At 42.2% G+C, this 26,333-nt stretch overlaps 1 protein-coding gene across 4 annotated transcripts in view; it reads left to right on the top strand.

Annotated features, from left to right (window-relative positions):
• LOC132086176 (arrestin domain-containing protein 3-like) overlaps positions 1-26,333 on the top strand; it is a 43,019-nt gene that overhangs the window by 4,327 nt on the left and 12,359 nt on the right. Inside the window, exons 2-9 of one of the 4 annotated variants that reach the window (XM_059491646.1) lie at positions 1,143-1,224; positions 5,641-5,788; positions 7,021-7,123; positions 7,597-7,853; positions 10,879-11,041; positions 11,861-12,015; positions 12,325-12,375; positions 13,442-13,500. In XM_059491646.1, the coding sequence (XP_059347629.1) occupies positions 1,143-1,224; positions 5,641-5,788; positions 7,021-7,123; positions 7,597-7,853; positions 10,879-11,041; positions 11,861-12,015; positions 12,325-12,375; positions 13,442-13,498 (1,016 nt within the window). In that variant the 3' untranslated portion in view covers positions 13,499-13,500. Of the gene's footprint in view, positions 1-1,142; positions 1,225-5,640; positions 5,789-7,020; positions 7,124-7,596; positions 7,854-10,878; positions 11,042-11,860; positions 12,016-12,324; positions 13,371-13,441; positions 15,970-26,333 lie in introns of those variants that run through there. The other 3 variants (XM_059491647.1, XM_059491648.1, XM_059491645.1) reach the window with 3 other exon arrangements.

Raw genomic sequence — 26,333 nt, 5'->3', positions numbered from 1 at the left:
TTGGACAGAGGTGGCAGCTGTGGTATTTCACCACAGAGATTCCTCTGGCTGGCTGGATGTTGCAGCTAGGCACTTGGAACAAGTCCAGGCTAATAAGAACTCAGTTTTACCTCTGGTGAAAGTCCTTAGGCTAGGTGAAGAGGAAAAGGAGACGGATTCTGCGGAGGGTTTAATCCAGAGTTTTATTCAAGGGTCACAGATCTCTGAATCTTGGTAACAGCTCCACAGAATAACCGACCGCATGGCCTCAATGTCCATTTAAGCCCACAGGGAGGGGAAAGGGAAAGGATAGGTGAGCCACCAACCAGGTGGGAGGGGGAGGGTCTCAGGGGACAATGACACATAGACAGGCCAATGACCCCAGGACTGAGAAGCATCTTTTGAACTTCTGCCAATCACATGACGCCCTTGCTGGAATGTTAAGCTTGACGGACAGCACCTAGCAAGGGAGCAAGGGGGAGGGGAAAGGAGAGGTTGGCACACCTGGGGGACTGGGAAGTCTAAAACAGGAAATTGCAACACACTGCAACAATAGTAAATCCTTATCAGAGGATGTGAAACAGCAGAATGTAGACACAAGAAGAAATAAAATATATTGACCTGACACCCAGGATGTCATGCATATAAGCTGGAGTGAGAAGAAGCCAAACAAAGAATTTCCTAAAACATCAGAAAGGTCAAAAGAAAGTTTGAATAATGTATGAAAAATACATGAATATGCATGTACCCCAGTCAGATGTAAAGGTATAAAGATAACACTCTATGTACTGGTGTGTTCTTTGGCTGTTGGCCAGGAGCACCCCAGCGCTGGAAATATTGTCCTTCTTTATCCTATAATTATTAAACTTTTAAAAATTCCAAGGAGTGAACTCTGTTTTTCACAAGATCATAAATTAAAACAAGTTAACTTCTGCTTTTATGTCAGACAAGTCTTGGAATCTCACCTAAGGTTAAAAATTCTGCAGCTATACATCTAGCAGTTAATACAAATGGACTGGAGAGACTTGTTTCTGAGACACTGTATTCTTAGTATTGTAAAGAATGTATAAATCCCTCTTATGCTGGAAAAGAAACCTATATAATATTTTGTGCTGTGTAAAATGTTCACAGGTGGAATAGCATATTGGGTTTTTCCCTCCTAGATGATGGCAATTCGGAAGAAGGCCTTCACATCATTCATTCAGGAAGGCATGAATATGCATTCAGCTTTGAGCTTCCACAGATGTAAGTACTTACATGCAGTACACAGCTTGTGTGAGAGAAGGCTAAGATACATACCTGCTTAAGAAAATTTCTTGTGGGGGGAGGGAAACCTTTTCAGTGGTAGTAGGAGTTGTGCTCAGACATGCAGTAGAGGACAAAATCTCATTAAACTGAAGAGGTTGCTTTTAAACTGGTTAAGAGTTGTTCACAAAACAGAAGCTCATTTTTGCCCACTTGGTTACTCTTTCTTTTGACTGAGGTATGTTGGCTCCTTATGGAGGATTGGACCCCTTCACAGGAGAAGGGAGGGGAACTGGTGTTATTTGAGTCCTGCAGAGGGGCTGAGGTATCTTCTAAATTAAACAAGATTTTACTGGAGCCATGCAGGCCATCAGAACCTAGTGATAACAGTTTAACTGTTCAAGCTCAGTCTGAAAGAGATATGGCAGGCTTAACTGCATTTGAACTAAATAAGAGTTTGCTTGGCTTTTTTTTTCTATTTCAAATAGGATGTATGTACTCAGACTGACCTCTAGACAAAACAGCCAGGATGGAAAAAAAACCAAATGGATGGGTGGATGAAGCAAGAAACATTCCCATACCTAATCCCGCTTTACTCAGAAAGCAAAGGTGAAGCAAGAGTGATAGCAGAAGTCTTAAGATAAATTGCCACACACACACACATTTGAGGATTCTAATGTATGCATTGTGAAGGGAATATTTATACATAGAGGAGTTACCAACATGGAAATTAGCTCAAGCACAAGTTGCAGGAAAATTAAATATGAAGGAACAGAGAGAGTCTGGAAATAGATGAAAGAAAGGAGGTAGGAGGAGCCTTCTACTGTAAAAGCCAGGTACCAAAGTCATTAAGGTTAAAAAAAATAGGCAGAATATTAGACTGATACCTAATTTTAAAGCTAATAAAACATCTGCTTGTTAGAGGGACTGGCTTTAACAGAACTTGCAGATGATAAATGCTTTTACAGATCAGTTTCCGCAAATAGTGCAGGGCTTTACAGTCGATATTATTAGAATGCTGAAGAGGATGCATATGTATGGAAACTTAGAAATCAATTTAAGGTTCAAATGAAAAACTCTTCTATAAGAAGTGATAAGGATGATACTGATATTCCCTTGAGTTGGAAGAAATGTTCAAATGTGACCACTAAAATAGCACAAGAATTGATTAAAACACTAAAGGTCTTGTCAAGTGACTTGAAAGAATAACTATGAAGCCATCTTTGATAATACAGGAAAAAATGAAGGCTGGTAGGAAAAGGCCTGAAGAACACTAGTTTGACACTGCCTCCTTACCATTTCTTACTATTTTGTATCCATGGAATATTTCTAAAATTTATTTAAAACAAGACCAACGTGGTGATTTGACCTCGCTTGCCTGCCAGCCCTCCATGCAGTTGCTCTCTCATTCTTCTGCATCAACAGGCCAGGGAGAGAAAATAAGATGGACAAGCTTGTGGGTCAAGATAAAGGCAGTTTTAATAAAAAAAACACAAAAGCTGTATGTGGAAGCAAAGCAAAAATAAGAATTAATTCACTAGTTCCCATCAGCAGGCAAATGTCCAGCCACTTCCTGAAAAGCAGGGCCTCAGTATGTGTAGTGAACGCTCCATGATATGGGCTATTATGAGGCAAGTTTTCTCCATCCCAGCCAGACCCAGTGCAACCAAATACAAAGCAATAGTGAAAAGAACAAATATGCTGACTGGCCTTACTGTTTTTTGTTTCTTTGTTTTCTTAAGGATACTGCAGCAGGATGAAACACTGAAAGTTGATTAGAAAATCCTTTCATTTGCGTTATTAAGAAAAAAAGTAAACATTTCAGATATGCAAATAGAGATGTCAAACTTGTAGCAGAATGATTCTTTCTAGTAAAGTAATAGCACAGCTAATATTATTTGATATAGAAATTAGGGAGGGAAGCTTTGCCCATAACTTATATTTTATTATGATGCATTTCAAACATAGTGCAATATAAAAATTCTTCCTGGAGACTAAAGGATGAAAGTGTTAGGAAAAGACAAGTTACAGTTAACGGGACATGAAGGGAATATAAAAGTCTTATGTCCTCCATCTTATGATGGGGGGGTGGGAGGGGGAAGGAGGAGGAAGAGGATAAAAGGGTAATGCTGAAAGGTTTGACATCCCTATCTGCATATTTTTTTTTTCCTCTCCAACTCCCTAAAAGGATTTTGTCATTCAGTGTTCAGAGCAGAAGAATAGTCTTTATCTTCTATGTGTGCGTTTATATATATTAAGATGATGTCATGAGGGTAAAGGAAAATTAGACGATGCTCAAAAACTCTTCAGAACTTTACATAGAAATTTTTAACTACTGTACTTAAAGCAAAACAAACTACAAAAGCATTTAGTTATAGTTAAACCACTGAGATACCAGCAAAGTAAATAATACACAGTTATTTACAGAATAAAATGTCCAAAATAATAATGGGATGGTACTAATGCTAATTTTTCTTGGTGGCCTTAATTTGACCTTAAAAGGGCATGCTTTATTCTACACTTGAAAATGGCCTCTAAAGGAGATGTGTATTCTTCTGGCACTTTTCTTGCACAATTCCTTAATTGCTTCTTAGAACTTCTACAAAACTACTGTTGAATGAATTGGGGATGATATATTTCCCCAACTTTAACATTACGTTTTTCTGAGATATGGGCATGTTGCAAATAAGTTATGCTTATTATGATACATTAAAAATACAGTTCTTCATATGTCTTGGTTTGAAAGGCAAGTGTCTGCCAAGGAAGGCAGGAACCTCCCTTGGAATGGAGAATATGACCCCCTTCCCTCCGAATAGCTTTGAAATTAAGGGGCTTTCAGGCAAACATATGGGAAAACGAATAACAGTTCTTTACTGGTATGTATAACAAGGCAAACGAACAACAACGACAGCAACAACAAACAAAACCAGAAACCCAGGAACAGCCTTCTCTCGGCTGTCAGGCACCATCCCCTTTGGTGTAGTTATGGTCACAGCCGGCAGGGGCACTGATGGCTCCTCTGCTGGGAAGGGCAGGTGAGATGATTTCCCCACGGCTGCAGGGGGCGCTGTGGCGTGACATCAGTCGTCTCTCTGCACGTGGACAATGGCGGGCACAGCCGGCAGATGGGATGGGAAAGGGGCTTCCTTTACAAACCCCTAGGGGCAGCTAGTCCTGATGTCCCTCTGCATAGCAAAAGGAGCTGTAGCAGGGACCTCGGAAGCAGCAAGCTGGAACAACAGGGACGAACAAAATCCCGGAGTGGTAGACGAGATGTATCAGAAACGCTGTAGCTGGAGCCGCCGAGCATCCTGGCAGGCAGGAGGTGTGGGCTACAGTGTAGCAAAAAACCCGGAGCAGAGGCAAAGAAACGGTGTGGGCCAGGCAGTGGCAGCCCGGCTCCCAAATCCGGCAGGGAGAGGCTCCCTGGGAGGGGGAAAGGGCTCGGGATCCCGGGGTTTCCCCTGAGGTACCCAAGCAGATGGTGAGAGCCCTTTTTTTTTAGTGAGGTAGGGTGTTAATAATGTGAGAAATTATACTCACTTTTAAAAAAATTTAAAAGGTTTATTAAAACCTTATCAAAACTACAACAGAAGACTGAATAGAGAAAATATTACGGCGCCGAGAGCAAAGGATTTATCCCGCCATGTGCTCACCCAGACAATGGAGGTTTTGCCTTTTAACCCTTTAGCCCCTCCCAAAGTTCTGTCCATCGATTCCTTCTTCGTTGTCCAGTGGTGGAGTTTGCTTCCTTAAATCTTGATTGGAGGTCAGATGTTGCCATAGTAACAAGCCGATCCTCCCAAATATCCCGAACCCAGGCCACTTCCTGATAACAATGCAAGGGAGGGGGGTAAAACATAAGTCTTTAAAACTTCTCTTCACATATATACATGATATTTGCCTTTTAATTGTGAGAGTCAACCATCGCATTACTCATCTATGACAATAACGTCCCAGTTCAGTGGCTGCTTTCACGAGCAAAGGCTCACCCACGGCAGAAGAAGCAGGACAGGGCTGGATTGCGGCGGCAGCAGCGAATTCTCCTCCCTCCTCCTTCCCCCCCCCGCCAGTGAGCAGCAATCAATCACCCGACTCCGAGAGAGCTAGAAGCTGCACCCAACCCCTTCCCTCAGCCCAAATCTCACTATATCTCTGCCCTTTCTAGGAGAATGACCCCTCAGCTACGATAGTAAAGCCAGCTGCACTCCTCCCCCTTCTCTGTGGTTACTTCTTTTGTTTCTCTTAAGTACTGGCCGTTATTGTTTCTTAGCAATAAAAATGGGAGAATATTCCCTAAGAGAAAGAAACAAAAGGAAAAATCCTAAACCTCAACAACATACTAATTACAAATCTGATCAATTGTACTGGAATGAGAGAAAAACTTTACTCGATTTTGACCTTTGTCCTGCACAGACCACTTGCTACCTCATTCGAAGGCAGACACGGCAGTGTGCGGTATTGGGTGAAAGCTGAATTGCATAGGCCTTGGCTTCTACCAGTAAAATTAAAGAAGGAATTTACAGTCTTTGAACATATAGACATCAACACTCCTTCGTTACTGGTAAGAACTGACAGAAATACTCATTCCTTTTCTGGCATAAAAACAATGAAGTATAATAAGTGAAAGAACGTCAGCATGTAACTATACCTAATATTTATTTGCTAGTTTAAGTACAGCTCTTCTTTTATCAGTTTAACAACTCTTTAACTGCTGGTATTTTGAAGGCTAAGTTATGCTGTACTTGGAGTTGCTTGATCTTTACAAGATGTAAAATGCATTTTTCAGTCTAAACTGATGCTACCAACTTGTAGACTCTCATTAAGGAAGAAATTTGGTGAACTGGTCCTCTTAAATTATAAATAATGAATAATCTATGATGGAACAATGCAATGCTTAATATTTTAGTGAGAGACTGCAAACTTAAAAATGCAAAGGAAAAAAGTTACTGCAGTGCATAATTGGTAATTTCCATATGGATCGTTTTCCACTGATGGGGAGGAAACGATTGCAATTCTGTATAATCCTTTTCTGAAATATCATTTCATTAAAATGACTTTAATATCACAACTGCTCTCAGTGAGGATTTGATTTCAGTCTGGCCTAAAAATCCTTTTTTTTATTCCCTTCTCAAATTTTAATCTAGAGGGGAAAGAAAATCAGAAGACCATTGAAATAGATTTCTTGTGTGTATGGGTGAAAAATCAGCTTGCAAAGGGACGTTGTAAAAACTCCATGAAAATCGAGGGTCTCTCATTTGACTTTAGTGGGCTTTGGTTCAAGCCCTAAATCCTGGTGTTGTGTAAAATATGTCTTTTTAACATAGATGAAACAGGATTATTCAGAAACTGAGGAAATAGCAGGAGTAAAGATTACAGTAGTTTAGCTTAGTTATTTTGTTTTGGAAATGCAGCATAATGGAAAGTGTGAAGATGTTCTAATCTGCTGTTAGTTAAATTAAAAGCTCTGCAGCATTATGTTGGGATGTGTAGGCTATGAAGCCTTTTGTTTTAACCTATACAGTATTTTCTTTTAGTATTGTTGTAATTGTAGCTGTAGTATGGAGGATCACAGAAAAAGCAATACAAATACACCAGTGGAATTAGGACAAACACTGTATCTGTATAATGTTGTTTAAACTGCTTGAGACTTTTCCTATGAAAGCAGCTTTGTTTATCAAAATATGTAATAATAAGCACATTATGAAAATTATTATTTTCCTGTGTTGGTTTAAATACCCGATGAGATTCATGGAGCTTGTAATTTGATGGACAGTACTTTTCTTCTTCTTGCAGTCACCCCAAGCAGGCACAAAAGAAAAGACTCTATGTTGTTGGCTTTGTACCTCAGGCCCAATATCTTTAAGTGCGAAAATTGAAAGAAAGGGCTACACCCCAGGTATGTGATCCTATAATCAATTCTGTGTGATTTTCCTTCCTTTTTAAAGCTGGAGTCTGTACTACTGTTTTAACATAAATGAAACATTAAGGATATTTGTACCACATCAGTCTGCATTTAGCAATCTTCTCTGCATACCCTGTTAACTAAGAGAGCGCAACTTGTATCTCTAGATGGTTCAATGACCTCATCTGTTAGACTGGCATGTTTTGGGTGTTAGACTGGCTTTTTTTTTTTTTTTTTTTGAATGTGTTGTTTTCGTTTTCCTTTTAAAACAGCTCATGAGGATCTTGTTTCTATTAGCATCAGTGGAGGTGGTTTTTGTAAGGTAGAGCAGTGATAGCAGCATTGTTATAACAGTATAAAGAATGTGAAAGTTTGCTTAAACTGCCTTGTAAATGTAAGGAGAAATTGAAATTCTGGTGTGTTTTGTTGAGTTTTTGTTTTGTTTTTTTTTTTCCTTTTTGTTTCAGGTGAATCAATTCAGATCTTTGCAGAGATTGAGAATTGCTCTTCCCGTATGGTAGTGCCAAAGGCAACCATTTACCAAACGCAGGCATTCTATGCCAAAGGGAAAATGAAGGAAGTCAGACAGCTTGTTGCCAACCTCCGTGGGGAATCCTTGTCATCTGGCAAAACAGAAACCTGGAATGGCAAACAGCTGAAAATTCCGCCTGTTTCCCCTTCAATCCTTGACTGTAGTATAATCCGTGTGGAGTATTCACTGATGGTATGTTGGGCAGTCTGTTTCACTCGCGAGAATGAGTAGCTTCCAACATGCCATACAAATTTCTAGCACAGCATTTTGTGATGATTAGTGTTATAAATGATCAAATCGTGAGCCAAAATTATCAAAGATTTATTAATTTGTCTGTGAGACCGAGATTCGGTCTTTGAAACCACCACAGCCAAAGAGACAGCGTCGAGCCCGGGATCAGCGCCGGGTGAACAGGGATCTGACCTCTCGAGTGTCAGAGTTCCCCCGGTTCACACTCGCAGCTTCACGCAGCGAGGTTTCATACAGTTTATTCTGCCCGATGCAAAGATGACCAAATTTCCTTTGTGTCTCTTCACATGCATCACTGTTGCTTTCCATGTACAGAGGTGGACAAAAGCCTCATCCAGGTGTGCCATTGGTGTCAATCGGCTTCGGAGGAGCCGTGTATTCAGATGTATCAGGGTGGCACAACTGACTACCTTGATAGATGCAATCGGCAAGGCGATAATCGCTTTCTAATAGCTTTCGAGTGGCTCCGGAAACCAACGATCATCGCCCTGGAAGCTTCTATTCTTACTTAAGGCATCGATTGTTATCTAAACGTGCATCCGGGAACTAGTTGAATCTGAATTAGACAGCTGCTCCCGGCCGGAGTAGTCGAAAGACATGGTTTGGATTTCACAATATTTTTATACTATACATTAATAGCATGAATTGTCCCTACCATATATTACAATTAGTTATGAAAGAAATACATGTTCTGGTATTAGTGTCATGACAGGAGGTCTGGTAAGTAAATTTAGTTTAAATCATGCAAGTTCTCAAAGCAGTTGTCTGTCAACTAAGCGAGCATTTAATGAGTACACTGCATTTCCATGTGAGGGCTCATGTTAAGACTCTTCTTAACTTGAAGAGCTCATGTCTTCATAGGGGCATGGACCCTAAAAGGGGCTGTGAAAAATGTGTATTTTATGACTGGCTTTTCGCAAATATTTAAATGACTATTACATGTGTTATTTTAGAAAGTTATGCTGTATTAATTTTCTTAAGTAGTGTGTTAAATATAGTTTTAGGATATAACATAATGTTAATATAGAAACTATGCTATGTCAGATACTTTTTTTTAAGAGAGGACTCGCAGCAAGACAGCAGCTACAGGACACCTAAATCTTTCAGAGAAAAAGAATTTATTGCTCCCTTATCAGAAGAAACTAACTTCTTCCTGCCTTGCTCAGCGCTGAAGACTCCATTAGGATTAAGAGGAAGAAATTGACACTGACCAGACAGAATTCTTTGTTTGAATGGAATTTATGCATCATGTGTGAGGTGTATTATTGATATATTTACCAATATAGCCGGACGGGATGTGCCTTAGCTTGTCTGGCCCTTGCTGCTAAACCAAATAGCAGCAACTGTGGTGTTTCATCCCAGAGACACTTATGGCTAGCTTTGTGTTGCGGCTGGGCATGTGGAGACTGAAATAAACAGGGCCAGGAGACTTCTTCTCCTTTTTAATGCCTTTATTAAAAGTGATCAGCTCAGGATTGGGCGGCTCGACAGGTCTGCAGCGTCCGTCGTCTCTCCCAGGGCGACTCAGAAGAGGAGGATATGCACAGCTCTGTCCACTAGGGGCAGAGCTGGGGGATCCAGTCCTCGTGGGAGCCTTTAGGGCGTGGTAATCCCCGCCAGATGTTCCTACCATGATCCGGATCTCGCTTCCTGCCAGACCTGGCCCGGGAGCTCTCGAATACAGGGTGAGGAACAATGAAGCTTTCCAGCATCTCTGCAGGCCTAGCACTCGGCTCCTCACGTCCAGACATCACTCCAGTCTCTCAACTCTTATTTGGCTCGTTGTTTTTGGGGTTCCTGCACGTTTGGAGTAGGGGTCCCACAGCATGCTGGTCCTTGGAGTCACTTTGCATAGCCCTCCCCACCCTCTCAGGTCTCTTCTCCTCACTGTTTGGGAAGGTCCCCACCCTTCACTGTCTCAGAGAAGGGCCATTACCTCGCCCTAGCCAGGGCTTTTACTAATAGAAAAACAACCATTAACGACAACGACCCGTAATTACCATAACACAGGCAGCAGCCCAGCAGTAGTGGTAACTTTTTTCTCACAGAAAAAAATCAACTGAATTTTTGTTCATAACAGAGACAAGTCCAGGCATGCTGGAGCTCTGGTGGTGGTGGGATGGAGCTTCCTCATGAAGAGGGTCAGCTCCTCAGGTTTTCCTCTGACGCACAATCTTTAAAGCAATGGTGAAGGAAAGGAGTCGGTTCTGATGGAGGGTTTTAATCCAGAGCTTTATTCTGGCCCGCAGGCCTCTGAATCCAGCAACAGCTCCAGCAGAACTCCCTGAGCCATGTGGTTGCCTGCCCTTTTAACCCGGGGGAGAAGGGGAGAGAAGGGGTAGGAAGCCCACCAACCAGGTACAGGAGAGGAGGTCTTAGGGGACAAAGGACACCTGGATGGCCCAATGCCCCCCCTCCCCTCCCCCGGGGGTAGAAGGCATCCTTTGAATCTGCCAATCACTCAAGGCCCTTCTAGAATTCCAGGATTGACAGACAGTTCTCGGCAGGGGTCAGGGCAAGGAAAGGAATGATGATTGACAAACCTGAGAGGGAATCTTCAGGGGAGGTACTCGGGTTTCTGAGATAAACCCTGAAATCATAACGCAACAGTGTATGAATATGCAGCAGGCTATTGTTTTTAAGGGTTAATCCTCTGTTAACGTGTGTCCTTTTTCAGGCTTATTTTGCCCAGAAAAAGGTACCCAGATGTCTGTAACTCTTTGTTTTTATTGTCTTATATTGTCCTAATGCAAATTGTCCAAATTTTTATTATTCTAATTATATTACTATTTTTATAACAATTTTATTATTATTAAACTTTGAAAACAAGTGATTGGAGTTTTTCACAGGGGCTATTAGAAACAAGCTCCTCATGAAAAATTTCATAGAAAGATAACTTAGACTAATACTTATGAAATGCTGATAAACCCCCACATTTTAATCATATACTTGTTTCATTTTTCTTCAGGTATATGTTGATATTCCAGGAGCTGTGGATTTGTTCCTTAACTTACCACTGGTCATTGGTACCATTCCTCTACATCCATTTGGTAGCAGAACATCAAGCGTAAGCAGCCAGGGTAGTATGAGCATGAACTGGCTTGGTCTGACTCTGCCTGAAAGACTAGAAGGTAGCATGATAATACAAATCCCAATCAATTTGCTGCTCTCTTGATTTTTGTCTGCTTTATTCATTGTAGTCTTGTTAACAGAGTCAAATTACATGCTTTTATAATAAAGCCCACAGGAGATCTATTGTGGATGTTTTCTTGCCACCTGCTTGTTCTGTGTAGAGCAAGAGATTTTTTTTCCCCTCCCTGCCTTTCTGTCTCTAGGACAGGCAGTGAAATCTAGCTTCTTTGGAAAGCGGCAGAAAAAAAAGCACAGGATACCATTGTATCTGTGCATAACTTCATTGCTTCCACTTCCAGTATCCCAATTGCATCCTTGGTTATAAGGCATTGCAACCCATAATAGCAGTTTCTGGGCTTTCTCATCAGCCTTAGTAGCCAAGGCTTTGTGAAAAGATAATATTCTTTTCTATGGGAGATTTCTCATGGCCAAAGAAAGAATTATGTATTTCCTTCCTTCTCTTTTTGCACATCTAATATCTTGCTTTTTTTAAGTGCAAATCCCAGACCTGGAGACTTCTGGAGTACAGAGGACTGCAGTGTTCTGTCATTTCTACTTGTACAGAGAATAAATTATCTTTGGTGTGATTTAAATTTTAATGGGATAATTCAGCCACAAAAAACAGTGGTCAGTCTGTCTTTGAAGATAAACTTAATATCAGAATAGAACAAAATAGTCTCTCTTTTTTGTTTAACAATTTTAAAGTTGTTTATCTGCTGGTGAATCTTTCAGTGGTTGAAGTCTAATATTTATCATGTTGTATATTTTGTCATGCATAAGAACTTGTTGTTTGAACTGTATGTACCTTCTCCCTCCAGCACCTCCTAACTATGCAGAAGTGGTCACAGAGGAAAACAGACAGTCTGGCCTTGCTCCTGTAGCTGCTTTTGATGATTTTGAGAGAGCACTGCAAGGACCATTATTTGCATACATCCAGGAGTTTCGTTTTCTGCCTCCTCCCCTATATTCAGAAGTAGGTATATCTGTCAGACTATGATGATTTATATATTGTTTGTGGCTGGTTTTTTTTTTTTTTTTGTCTGATGGAATAAGTTTACAAACCTGTTTCTCCTTCCTAAAATTGGAAGAAACCATTAAAATTATGAACATGGAATAAGCTGGCTTTGAGGAGTATTTTTGTTTGTTTGCAAGATGCAGATGAATTGCATCATGAGTTTTCCATCCCTGTTTTACATCATGGGTTACCCTTTTTATAATTTTTTTCCTTTTTTTGTTTTTTACGTGAACTCTGCAACCTTAAATGTAAAATGTGCTCCATGAGGTGCCTTGGCTTCTCCATCATGCTATGTCCTGGAACTGCCAACAGGGGGAGGTAATTCTTCTTGGCAGCACTCTTCCCTAGTCTAATACTTTCTGGAAATTTTCAACGTGGTGTTTGCCATTTTAGAAACAATTTTTAAAAATTTGTGTATTAAAAATAAGGTTTCAACTCTTTCACCTCTGCCGCTTCCTAACATTTTATAGCAACCACTAATCTGTTTTGCCTGTATGTGTGTTTAAATTCTCTGAACATAGGCCTTTCAGAAGTTTCACGTAGAAAAGTGATGTCCTCTGGCCATATTTGGTCTGAATTGATCCACTTTAGGAAAATAGCATTATGTAACACGACATCTCCCCCCCTGGCTTGAAATGCAAATCCAGAGGGCTACATGACGTTAACTGATTCAATGTCTAGAAGATGCAATGTACGTGTAAACTATTCTTTCATCTTTTTTTTGAGACCTAAGTTAGCAGGCTTGTACCCTTTAATTCTCCTGTTGAGAGGAAGAAGAGGTAAAGTTTAGAGCACATGAACTTTTTGAAACATCCCATAGGATATTTGAGTATGAACTACTTTAATTTAAAAGTAGAATGATTTTTTTTATTGATACATTTCTACCATTTCAAGAAAAACTTCTTTGCTTCTCTCAAGTAAATATTTCTTAAATTATGTTTCCAGTGGTATGTGTCAAGTAATCTTTTTTGTATATATCAGATAATTCAAAAGACTTCTGTGTGAGTAAAGGAGAAAAAATTTTTTATAGCAGTTATTCATGCTTAAATTGCCATCAACCTGTAGTTTAAAGTCTTCCACTGGATCTAATATTTCTATTACTGTTTATCCAAAGTTTTGTGTAACTAGAAGTTTTTCAGTTATTTCAATAACACCTGGACTGGAAATGCCACATATTATAATTGTCTTAAACTTGTGAATTTTGATTTTTATTTCTAACAATTGATGCTGAAATGCACTGAGTTGTCATGGCTTTTATTTTTGGGTTTTTTTTTGTTTTTTTTTTGTTCTGGGTTTATTTGGTCAATTGTTTGGTTGGGTTTTTTTGTTGTTTATTTTTTCTTGCTGTTGTTGTTTTGGGGTTTTTTCTTTTTCTTTTGGTTAGATTGATCCAAACCCAGATCAGCCCACAGATGAGATACTGTCTTGCCCCTCTCGTTGAAGGTATCCATAAAAACTGACTTCACTTGGGTTTTGAATCCCACCTTCTGTGTTGAAGATCAAGGTATCATAGTGGAGACTTGCTTTTAAAGGAAATGATATTGCTCTTGCCTGTATGGTGAATAAATGAAAAGAACCTGTGATCATGCTTTTGTAACCTACAGCACATCATAGGACTGCTCCACATGCTTGAAAACTTGTGTCCCCTTCCATTAAATAGTAGCACATACTAGGAGCAGCCTTATTAGCATGCAGTCAGGTGTTTCAAAACACTCAAACCATGTTGTAATGTTGTAAGAGAGGAATGGCTGCTTTCTATGATTCTATGAAAATTTGCACATGCTTATTACTTATGTTATACAGTTAAGTGTCACTACAACTTATTCTCATTTGTGATGGACTGTTGTTACCAATCCCTCCCCAGTTGTTTGTGATCTGTACAACAAGGAACAAATGACAGCTTTACCAAAAAAAAAAAAAAAAAAAAAAGAGATGAAGGCTGACAAATTGACAAAATTGACAAATGCCCTGACTTTTAATTTGATGTAGCCTGCACTTTGCCTGCATATGCACATGCTCAGAATTGTCCTTGTAGGCTGATCATGTATCACCTCTTCAGCTTGGATCCTATTGTGGATTTATTTACAAGCATTACATGCCTTCAAAGTCAATCCTTGATGTATGTTTTGCAGCCAAATGTAGTAGACAAGCAACAGATAGGTGGGAGAAGAGAGAACAGAAGGAAACTAATGAGACGTAATCAAGATTGCATACCTTCTTGATTTCTTAAAATAATTTGTTGCCTTTGTGCTTTTATTGCAAAGCAATGTTTTGTTACAGACTGCCTAAAGATCACTAAATCTCAGGTGAATTAATCACTTGCCAAACTGTTAGAATACTATTTGTTTCATGTTGCACTGTTATTTATATTTGTGTTTTGGTGTTGTTCTTTGAGGGGGATTTTGAACAGGGACATGCGCAAAACTTACAATGTGAAAGCAGCATCAGCAGACACTAGCAAAGTGTGAAAAGAAAGTGTGAAAAGGGGATAATCAAATGCTGTCCAGGGTTCACGGGCAGCAATAATGTTAACGATTAGGGATGGGAAGGAGAAGGTTTGTTGGTTGGTTTGTGTTTGGTTTTATTTAAATAATATGTAGTTCCCTAATAATCAAAAATGATATATAAAATGAGTCTCCAGTAGAAAGCGTATTTCAGACTGCAAGAAAAAATTGAACTATGGCAACTAAGCAGCAGCTCAGTTTGCCCATTTGGTATTATCTTCAGGGTTTATGATACTCTGTCACAGAATCATAGAACACCAGATTGGAAGGGAGCTCAAGGATTATCTGGTCCAACCTTTCTTGGCAAAAGCATGGTCTAGACAGGATGCCCTAGTACACCTAAAAAGTGTCCAGTGTTGGGGAATCTGCCACTTCCCTGGGGAGATTATTCCAATGGCTAATTGTTCTCATTGGGAAAAATTGTTCTCTCTTGTCCAATTAGAATCTCCTGAGGAGTAACTTGTACCTATTACCCCTTGTCTTTTCCATGTGACTCCTTGTAAAAAGGAAGTCTCCATCTTCTTTGTAGCCACCTTTTAAATACTGGAACATGGTGATAACGTCTCCCCTTAACCTTCTTTTCTCAAGGCTGAATGAACTCAGTTCTCTCAGCCTTTCTTCACATGGCACCTTCCCAGTCCTTGAATCATCTTTGTGGCCCTTCTCTGGACCCTCTCCAGCCTGCCAACATCTTCTTTTGTATAACAGGGACCAAAAGTGAACACAGTATTCCAAATATGGCCTGACAAGGCACTGAGTAGAGTGGGAGAATGACTTATCTCTGCTGGTGGCACCCTTGTTGATGCAACTCAGCATCCTGTTGGCTCTCTGCCACAGCAGGTCACGTTCACTCGTATTCAGCTTGTTGTCCACCAGGATCCCTAGGGCCCTTTCCACAGAATACCTTCCCATTGGGATAGATCCTAGCCTATGCTGCATTCCTGGATGATGTTTTCCAGGTGCAAAATGTTTGTCTTTGTTGAACTTCATAAGGTTCTTGTTAGTCCACTCTTCCAGCCTATCCAGGTCTTCCTGCAGGGAGGATCTTTCTTCCAAAGTGTCCGCTTCCCCATTCGGTTTGGTATCATCAGCACACTTCATCGGGGTACACTTAATTCCATCATCCAGATTACTTATGAAGATATTAAACAGCATTGGGTGTCATAGACATCTTTTGTGAAAAATCCTTTCTTTTGGATTTTTCCCCCTTCTGGGAAGCTGTGGCCCCAGAAGGGGAATGTAAACAATGGTTATCTGCTGCTGTGGAATGCAACAGGTGCACCTGTGATTGGCCCATGTTGGGTGTTTACAATCAATGGCCAATCAAAGGCCGAGCTCTCTCTGGGACAGAATCAGAGAGAGCTCCTTTGTTTATTCATTGATTTTTTATTCTTAGCATAGCAACCTTCTGAACTTTTCTCTCTCTATTGCTTTTAGTATAGTCATAATGTAACATATATATCATAAAATAATAAATCCAGCCTTCTGATCATGGAGTCAAGATTCTTGCCTCTCTCTTCACCCTGCAACCCTTGCAAGCCTGGCAACAATTGGGGCCCAATATTGATCCCTGGGGGACTCCACTTGTGACAGATTTCCAGTTTGAAAAGGAGCTATTTACCACCACCTTCTAGGTGTGGCCTGTCAGCCAGCTCCCCACGCACTGCACAGACCGCTTGTCTAGACCATAACACATTAGTCTCTGTAGGAGGAGGCTGTGGGAAACAGCATCGAAAGCCTTGGAGAAATCCATGCAGACAGTGTCCACTGCTTGCCCCACATAACCAAGCCAGTTACTTAGTCATAGAAGGTGATCAGGTTTGTTAAGCATAATTTGCCCTTGGTGAGTCTGTGCTGGCTTTTCCCAATCCCATGTTTCATTTGGCTTCTGATAGCCCCAAGGAAGATTTGTTCAGTAACTTTCCCAGAGACTGAATAAGACTGATGGACATATAATCTCTGTGATCCTCTTTTAATCCTTTCTTGTAGATGGGGGTGATATTAGCCTTCCAATCTCCTGGGCAGTCCCCTGATCTCTGTGAGTTCTCAAAGGTTATGGAGACCAAGCAGCCTTGCAATGATGTCAGCCAACTCTCTTAACACTCTTGGGTGGACAGTGTTAGGGTCCATCGGTTTGTTGGGGTCAAGCTCCTGTAACAGTCCACATGCCAACTCTTTCTTCATTGACAGTAGGTCTGCATTTGCATCAACCTGGATTTTTGTTCCCAAGGCCTGGGGCCCAACAGTGCTGGGTGAAGAAGACAGAGGAGAAGAAAGTGTTGAGAACCTCTAGCCTCTTCAGCATTGCTGGTGACTAATTCATCTCTCCTGTTTAACATCAGGTCCATATTTTCCTTCTGTTTCTTACTGTTTACATACACAAAGAACCCTTTCTTTAGATTTTTGACATCTCTGGACAATTTCAATTTGTTCTGAACTTCTGCTTTTCTAACTGCTTCTCTGCATGCCCTGGCAGTGCCTTTGTAGTATTCAATAGCTATTTGTCTGCTTTTCCATCTCTGGTATGCGTCTCTTGGTTTTGAGCAGACTCGGAGGCTTGCAGTTTAGCCAGGGGGTCTCTTGCTCTGCCTATTTGGCGATGAATTACTTTTGTGCTTCCAAGAAAGCATTCTTGGAAAAACTCCCAACCCTCACTAGCACCTTTATCCTCTGTGGAAGCTTCCCATAGAATCCCTCCCAACTGAGCTCTGAGCAAGCTGAAGTTTGCTCTTCTAAAATCTGAAACCTTTGTCTTAATACTAACCTTTAGCATGCTCAGCTGGCCCTCCAATTCCACAATATTGTGATCACTGCAGCCAAGGTTATCACTAACAGATATTACAAAGCAGATTTTCTTGATTTGTGAGAAGCAAGTCCAGCAGTGCCTCATTTCTGTTTAGCACATCCAACGTTTGTATGAGGAAGCAGTCCTCTACGTATTCCAGGAACTTGATGGCTGATATATGAGCTGCTGTATTGTTCTTCCAACAAATGTCTGGGCAGCTGAAGTCATCCTTGAGAACCAGGTTCTGTTGACCTAAAGCTTGTTTAAGTGACTGAAATATTGTTCCATTTGCCTTATCATCTTGGTTTGGAGGTTGATAGACTAAAATGATTATAAAACTGAGCCAGAGTATCAATGTTCTTTTTGTCAGCTTTTTGGATGACAAACACTGGGGAGTTCCATGGGGACATGGTCTCCACAATGTGGCCCTTTTTTAGTTGCTCTTCTACTAGTTCTTCAAGCACCTTTATTTTTTTTGTTTACTGAGCGGCCACTGTTTCACCTGAACTGGTTTGTCTGTTATCCACTTCAGTTTTTGGGTGGGGCGCTGTTGTTCAATGACTGCTGTACAAATATGCTGTGGAGAGTCTGGAATATCAATTGTGACACCCCACTGGGCCATCAAATCTCTCCCTAACAAAGGTTCTGAATAATCCAACACAAATGGACGGATATTTGCCAATTGTCTGTTTGGTCCCTCAAATTGAATAATGCTTTTGGATTGTCTTGCCAATTGCAGGCCTCCTACACCTTGAAGGTGACCAGCAACATTTTGCAAAGGCCAAGGTGCTGGCCAGTCTTGTACTGGAATCACTGTGCAGTCTGCACCTGTGTCTACAAGCATTTCAATGCGTTTAGACTTCCCACCCCCACTGACATTACACCATAATTTGGGTTTGTCTTTCCAAATAACTTGTACTCGGGCGACTGTGGGCCCTTGTTTTTTGATATTTTCAGGCAAAGATGGCACAGGGATAGCTTGTGCAACAATTTGTCCCTTGGGAAGAAACACGGGTGGGTGGAAACAATGCAGGCCGAGAACGAATTGCTCAGGATCTGATGTTGTCATTCCTGGAGCAATTTTGATCTCTTGTGGTGTGTGTTTGGTGTCCCCAATGATGATGTACTTACAGCGAATTCGGTTCCAAGTACCTTTCTGTTCAGGATTTACAGACACAAAATGCCAGGCAGTGTCCTCCAGGTGGAGTGACTCTGTCAGCTGCAACCTGTAAGGCTCATTGACAGAAGACATGGTTAACACAGGATCACTTAAATCATACACAGTCTTTGAAGCACTTGCTTCACTTACACAAACATTAATATTATCACGCGCTTGATTTGTTTTGCTACCCTTATTCCCTTAGCCTGCTCTTTTTGTGTCTGCGCGCCTGGCAGGCCGGCGCTCCCCTTTCAGTTTTTTGTTGTTGTTGACCCCCAGGGAGGGCTTGTAGTTCTCCTCCCCTGCCATTTCTAAATTCATCAAATTCCTTTTTCAGGGGGCACTGGTTACTCCAGTGCCCTAGGTTGTTACAAAGCAGGCATGGTTTTGTGGGCTCAACCATTGCTGGTCTCCGCTGCTGCCCAGGGTACTGCTGTGCTGAGGGAAAAGGCGCAGGGCTGGCAACGGCGACATGCTGAGGTGGTCTTGGCAGCAGCCTTGGTCTGGTGTCTTCAGCCACAGTCATCAGAGGCACTTTCCTGTTACACACTAGGAGCATATCTTTTAAGGTTGGAGAAGGTTGAAGAGGAAGGCTCAGGATTGCCGCTTGACACTGTTAATTTGCATTTGTAAATGCCATTTCTTCTAAAATTGCTTCTCTAGCATTCTCTTTTTTAACTTGTATTTCAATAGCTCTAGTTAATCTTTCTACAAATTTCAAAAAAGGCTCTGATGGTAGCTGTTTAATTTTACTATAGGGCTCAAAAGGCCCCTCAGGTTGTAGGGAAAAGAACGCTTTTTCAGCTGCTTCTTTTACTTTCTCGAGTATTTCTGCAGGAATTGCAGTAGCTTGGATTGAGGGAGAAGACCATTGGCCCTCACCACAGAGGTGCTCAATGGTGATAGGGTTACCACTGTTGTGTTTGGCTGTGTTTGGATCAGAATGCAAGCCTGGGAGAGCATCATTCAGCATTCGTTTCCATGCTATTTCCCATAATTTGAATTCCGTGGAGGTCATGAGACAGGAAAAAAGCTGTTTTAAATCATGTGGAATCACTACAGTCCTACTCAATTCAGAATTTAAAAGGCCACGGAAATATGGACTGTGTGGACCATATTCTTTATGAGATTTACAGATCTCTTTAATCAATTGTCATCCAAAAGAACTCCAATTAGCAGTTGGAGCTGCTCCCCCCTGAGCTGCAGGCTGAAAGGTAACAGGAGCCAGCGACAACATGGGACTATTCATTGAATCTGCTGTTCCCTGCTCTGTATCCCCTGAAACAGAAGCATTGGGATCACAGCTACAGGTTTGGGGAATGGCAGTGGGTGTGTCCCCACCGTGGGAACCCGGGGAGGGGGCGGGGACGCAACGGGTACAGGGGGTGGGGACAGGGGGCCGGCAATGGGCGGGGAAACCGTGGGAACAAGAGGCGGGGTCAAGGGGCTGGCAGGGGGCGGGGACACCTGGTGACATCACATCAGCAGACGCCCCCTGGGAGGAGTAGAGGGGTGGAGCTGAGGGTACTGCAGGACAGGGAGGGGGAGGGGGAAAGGTATCACGAGGAACAGGAGGAGGGGGGGATGGGGCTGGAGTTTCGGGATGCTTAAGAGGATTTTAGGAAGAAGACCAGGTTTGGGAAGATGCCACGTGGCATCCACCATCTTGTGGACCCCCTAGGGACTGGGGGCCATTTTGGACATCACTGCTCTCTGCAAAGCTAACACGTGCTGTGGGTTTCAGAGGAGGGGACACAGGGGATTGGGAAAGGTTCCACGCAGCCTGGCCAGGGCCTTGTGGACAGGGCAACTCAGGCATTTTACCAAGTTTTGGGGAAAGAGGTTTAGGGGTTTTAGAGCTAGGAGAGGGAGAAACCGGGAGAGCAGAGGTACATGGCTTTACATTTGGCTTTTTCTCCATTTCTTTTTGCTTGAGCAATGCGGTTCGAATTTGTAAACTCCAAAACACAAATTTAGCTGAGGGTGCATTGCCAGATTGTCCTAAGGTTATCAATTCATTCCCAACTTTATCCCAGAATTGAATATTGTGGATTTCTTCAGGGGAGATTTGTGGGAAGTGGAGGAAAAGCCATCTTACAAACTGTTTCAGTTTTCCCTTTGAGAACTTCACATTACCACTGTCTAAAATGCTAACAATATTATAAAACACTCCCTTTTGTACAATGCTGAGTTTCAAACCCATGTTAGATATAAAAAGCAAAGTACTAAATTCTGCCTGACCAAAAATAAAGCTAAAATCAGCTACCGATTTCAAAAAAAAAAAAAACACAGATGGAAAGCGATAACGAGCCGACAAAAGCTTCACAATGCAGCTGCATATACTGCTTTTAAAATTCCCGGGCAGCAGCAGCAGGGCACGCCCTGCCCAGCTGAGGTGGAAACAAAGCCCCCCGCCGTGGAATGCAGCCCCCCCGCGGAGCAGAGAGAGCAGCCACGCCACGTGGCAAGCCGAAACCGGGGCCGCCCGCGCCGCGTGTGCAGAGAACCCCCCCTTCCCTCACACAGAGAGAGAGAGAGAGGGATCCCCCGCGGCAAGAGAGCCGAGAGCCCCCCCTCCCCCGCACAGAGAGAGAGAGAAAGATCTCCCGACCACGTGGAGAGAGCCGAGCCTGCAGAGCCAAGAGGAAAGGCAGAGAACTCCCGTGCGAATTCTAAAAGACAGCAAAACACGCGGCAGAAAGCTAATAGCTAGAAATCAATGAATTCCCGTCTGTGGGGCTGCGCAGCCAAAAATGCAAATGCAAAAAGGAACAGAACTCACGGCAGAGTCTGTTTTTGAGCTCCTGCCCTACCGAGAGCCGAGATACTCACCCAAAATGGAAGCTGTAGCTGGTTGGGTACAGGCAGGTCTCTTCACCGGAACAGGACCTCTCTGTGGGCGAGAGAGGCTCCCCTGTCCTCCCTCTGGAAAATCTGCTCACCAGAAAGGAGCTGGGCTTTCCAGAGGCGCTGAACAGTCCACGAAACTTCTTCTGGGAATATTCCCTAAGTCTCTAGCTGAGGGCGATGCAACCAAAGCCCCTTTCAGCTGGATGCACGGCTGCCAGAAGGTTCTCCGAGGTGCTGCGGGTCCGTCTCGGGCTGCAGAGTCGCTTTGCCCGTCTCAGGGACGCCAAATATTGGAAAAAAAAAGGCTCCCAATATTACCAGTTAGATTGTGCCTGGGCCAGTCTGACCCTCGCTGCTGGGCCAAAGGCAGCAACTGCGGTGTATAACCCCCAGAGATACCTTGGCTTGCTGGTGGTTGCAGCTGGGCACTGAACAAGTCCAGGCTTGTTAGGACCCCGTTTACCTCAAGAGGAATAGCTTCAGGCGATGGTGAAGAGAAAAAGGAGGATTCTGCTGGAGGGTTTAATGTCCAGAGGTTTATTCCATGGTTACAGAGGTCTGAACGTGAGGACCTGCTCCAACAGAATACTGACCACATGGTCTGATGACCTTTTTAAGCTCAGGGACAGGGGGAGGGGAGGTACAGGTGAGCCACCAACCAGGTGAGAGGGGCAGGGTCTCAGGGGAAGATGACACCCAGAAAGGCCAATGACCCCCAGGCTTGAGTGGCATCCTTTGAACTTGACCAACCACACAACGCCTTGCTGGAATGTTAAGTCTGAGTGACAGGGCTCACTCAGCATGGGGGTAAGGGGGAAGGGAGAGAGTATAGGCACACCTGGGAAAGTGACCTGGAAGGCCAAAATGGGACAATACAGCACACCACAACAAATGTTACCAACCATACTCAAATTAGTTTGCTGAGAATTGCTCTGATTGCTCCTGGGCTAGTCCTGAGAGCTTTAAAACAAACAATTTATAACAAAAAATTTCCATTTTAGGGCCAGTTCTCTTCAACATCTTCCTAAATGACTTGGATGCAGGACTCGATGGTAAACTAAGTTTGCTGATGATAATAAAATGGGGAGAGCTGTTGACTTCCTCAAAGGCAGAGAGGCCCTGCAGAGAGACCTTGACAAATGAGAGGGCTGGGCAATCACCAACCATATGAAGTTCAACAAAGGCAAGTGCCAGATTCTGCACCTGGGATGGGGCAACCCTGGGTGTATGGATAGACTGGGGAACAAGAGGCTGGAGAGCAGCTGTGCAGAAAGGGAACTGGGGGTCCTGGTCAATGCCAAGTTAAATATGAGTCAGCAGTGCCCTGGCAGCCAGGAGGGCCAACCATGCCCTGGGATGCATCAGGCACAGCATTGCCAGCCAGTTAAGGGAGGTGCTTGTCCCGCTCTGCTCTGCACTGGTGTGATCTTGCCTTGAGTCCTGGGGGCAGTTTTGGGTGCCACAATATAAGAAGGATATAGATCTATTAGAGAGCATCCAAAGGAGGGCTACAAAGATAGTGAAAGGTCTAGAGGGGAAGCTGTATGAAGAGTGGCTGAGGTCACTTGGTTTGTTCAGCCTGGAGAAGAGGAGACTGAAGGGAGACCTCATTGCAGTCTACAGCTTCCTCATGAGGGCAAGTGGAAGGGCAGGCACTGATACTGATCTCTTCTCTCTGATGACCAGTAACAGGACCCGAGGGAATGGCCTGAAGTTGTATCAGGGGAGGTTTAGGTTGGATATTAGGAAAAGATTCTTCACCCAGAGGGTGGTTGGGCACTGGAATGGGCTTCCCAGAGAAGTGGTCACAGCACCAAACCTGACAGATCTCAAGAAGTTTTTGGATGATGCTCTCAGGCACAGGGTGGGATTCTTGGGACTGTCCTGTGCAGGGCCAGGAGTTGGACTTCGATGATCCTTGTGGGTCCCTTCCAACTCAAGATATTCTGATTCTATGAAGCAAACAAAAAATCCAATGGCTTTAATCATACATTCATCTAGAATGCGAAAACTTATATAGAAAAAGCACTGACTCCTTGAACGTATTCTGAAGAAGAAATGAATGATGGAGCTATTAGATCTGATCAGTGTTTTTATGCTAGAGATTTGTAAATGTAAGTTTTCTTTTCAGAAATCATGTAAAAAAAATAAAACCAACCAACCACAAAAAACCCCACCCAAAACCAAAAACTACCAACAAAAACTATTGTCTGAGACATGTCTGATGTTGACTATTTAAAAACTAATTCATCATGTGAATCCTTGTGCAATGAAACAGCTCAGAAGGGAGGAGAGGGGAGGGAAAGCTGATGTTTCTGTATTGTGCTCATTCTTACAAAGTTATGCCTTATTTTTAAGGCTTCATAAATATAATAAAATAAGCTTTTCCATAAGTGGCCTTTAAAAGAACATGAAAGATATTTTATGTTCCAAAAATGATGACAGGATGATTAAATGAGAGTCATGTCTTAAGTGATTCAGTTCAAATGTTTGGACTTTGATAAGCAACAATTGGAAACTGGGTGATGTCTTATGCTGCCATTTTTGTGACTGTCCTTTCCTTCAATCCTTTACAACCAGACAAAATTGTACAAGTTAAAATTGTTGACATAAAAGGGCATTTGATGATTTACTTTTTTTTCTTTTTTGTTAACAGACTAGGGAACAATTGTTGATATATGTAGCATTGAAGCACTTATCCCAGTATATTGGAAAAACTATATGTGAAGCAAAATTGACCAATGTTGTCATAATTTATGTTGCATCACAGGCTGTGATCAGAGTGAAAAATTCTTAAACCTTATTAAATAAAGATTTCCCACCTAAACTTTTTATTAGTTGTTCAGAGGCATTATAGGTTCATAGTTGTAGCCCAATATTTGATATAGAATCTTGATCTGAATTAGGAAAAAGTAAAATCCAAGCCTTAGAGAAACAAAGTGCAGTATTAAATGTTTGCTTTACAGATTCTATTCTATGGCTAGGTTTTGGCTGAGGTTTTCTGTTTGGGTTTTTTGGTTGTGTTTATTTTTTAAATTAACTTTTGGTGCTGAATATGTCCTTATGGACTTTGTTTTAAGAGAACTATGTGGAAAACAATTAAATTTTTTCTATTGTTCTTCTTTGTGAAAAAGAAACTCTAAAATTTTGTTTAAATGCTTTAATATGCTTTAATTGTAATCTGTAAGATTGTTTGTGACTTCACCATTGAATATGTGTCTTTGTGTAAGACAACAGCCATAGGGATCAAATTGCTATCGGAAATGCATATGCTATGTATCAACTACATAGGGATAAACTATTTCTGGAGCTACACCACTGATTAGTACAAGAGCTGAGTTTCAGCACCTTCAGTTCCTTTGCCTTGTTTATATCAATGGTTTCTTAGGGCTAGGTTTCAGTTGGGAAGCTATAATACAATCTCCTAAACTTAGAAAATACCAATAACTTACAGGATATTAATGGTTTTTTCAGGACACTGCTTAAAAATTACTGTAACTCGTGACCTCTGATCAAGTTATTTAGTGTTTTCCAGTACAAATGGTGGGGGCGGGGACTGCACATTTTTGTAGGGGTGGGAGGAAACTGGGGTGTTGAAGTGAGGGGAGAACGACCATCCTATAATGCATCGAACTCAAGTTTATTGATCGATCAGCCAGTTTAAATAATAGTGTTAATGAACTTCATGCATATTCCAAAATCCAGGTATATGATAGGCTAACAGAGAAAACTCTAACCACTCCTTTTGTTTTACAATACCGTTGATTGTTTACACAAAATAAAACCAGTGTTCCCACTGTGATATGAACGGTTCCCAAAACTTCCATATCTGTTCCCAGGGTGCCATCTTTTCCCAGAGAGGGTGTTTCACTTGTTATGGGAAGACTGCCTGAGAACCTTATTGTTTATACAATGATGCCTGAGAGAGACTAATTGTTTATAGAAGTCAGGCTGGGAACTGCTTTGGAACTGCTTCACAGCTACCTGTTACTTTTCTCTCAATTGCATGGCTTCATGGCCTTTTTCCTCAAGCCATGCCTGAACTAAACTCTCCACACTGGGGAAGGGGAATTACTTTAAAAGCCAGATAACTCAGTAAATGAGCCTTGCTTGGTCTTATCCTAGGCAAGCTGTTACAGCTCCAGAGCTCAGTCCCCAAGGAGACTGGGTGCTAGAAGCCAGCTCGCTCTCAGACCAAGGCCGTGGGACAGCCCTAGCAAGCAGGGAATATTCAGCTCTTAGTGATTAGGCAGCTCTTATGATTTCAAGCTCTTTGCTTGCTAGGTAGCTTTTCCCTTGGCCTAAGGCTCCAGCAGACGGTAGAGAGAGGAGAAGCAGAAGACGCTGGCTGTTCCACGTGTATGGCTTTATTGGAGGGTCCGTGAAGGGTCTCAGCTCTTCTTCTTCCGAGTTAGTAGGGGTACAGTATGCTACTTTTATACCCTTGGCCCGGATCCAATCCTGACCAATGGCAAAGGTGTTAGAGTGACCATAAGTGACCAATAGTAGGGTTAACAACATATTGCCTTACATGGCTATAGGGATAAGGTACAAGGCGGATGTCCCTGGAGACAGGAAACTTCTTTGCCGCTGTGGCAGCATTCTATTCTCCAAGGGGCCTGGGCTAAACCTGAGGGGTTTACTACAACTCAGTGATTTGCAGTTGGGATCTGAAGGTTGGTTTATTGAACTAGGGTCAATAAGGTGTGTCTTGCTGTTTACTTAGAAGTCTAATGTTACCAGATGTTGAAAACCACTATCTGTGATTTGTGTTTTGGTCAGTAGAGCTTTGCAAGATATTAATACAACTCCTCAACATTCCAGAAATGAAGCACTGCCATAGCATCTTGTTTCTGTATACTGCACACAGCTGAACCTCTGAAAGAATGGACTATCATCATTGCTTAGTATCAAAGTGTCTTTTGACCTAAGGCAAGGTTCACTAGGCTAGCAGCCAGGACTCAGGAGTCCAGTAAAT

The sequence above is a fragment of the Ammospiza nelsoni genome, chromosome W (assembly GCF_027579445.1).
Source record: "Ammospiza nelsoni isolate bAmmNel1 chromosome W, bAmmNel1.pri, whole genome shotgun sequence".
Classification (NCBI taxonomy): Eukaryota; Metazoa; Chordata; class Aves; order Passeriformes; family Passerellidae; genus Ammospiza; species Ammospiza nelsoni.
The sequence above is the reverse complement of the archived record's forward strand: the minus strand, read 5'-3'. Positions and strand labels throughout refer to the sequence as shown.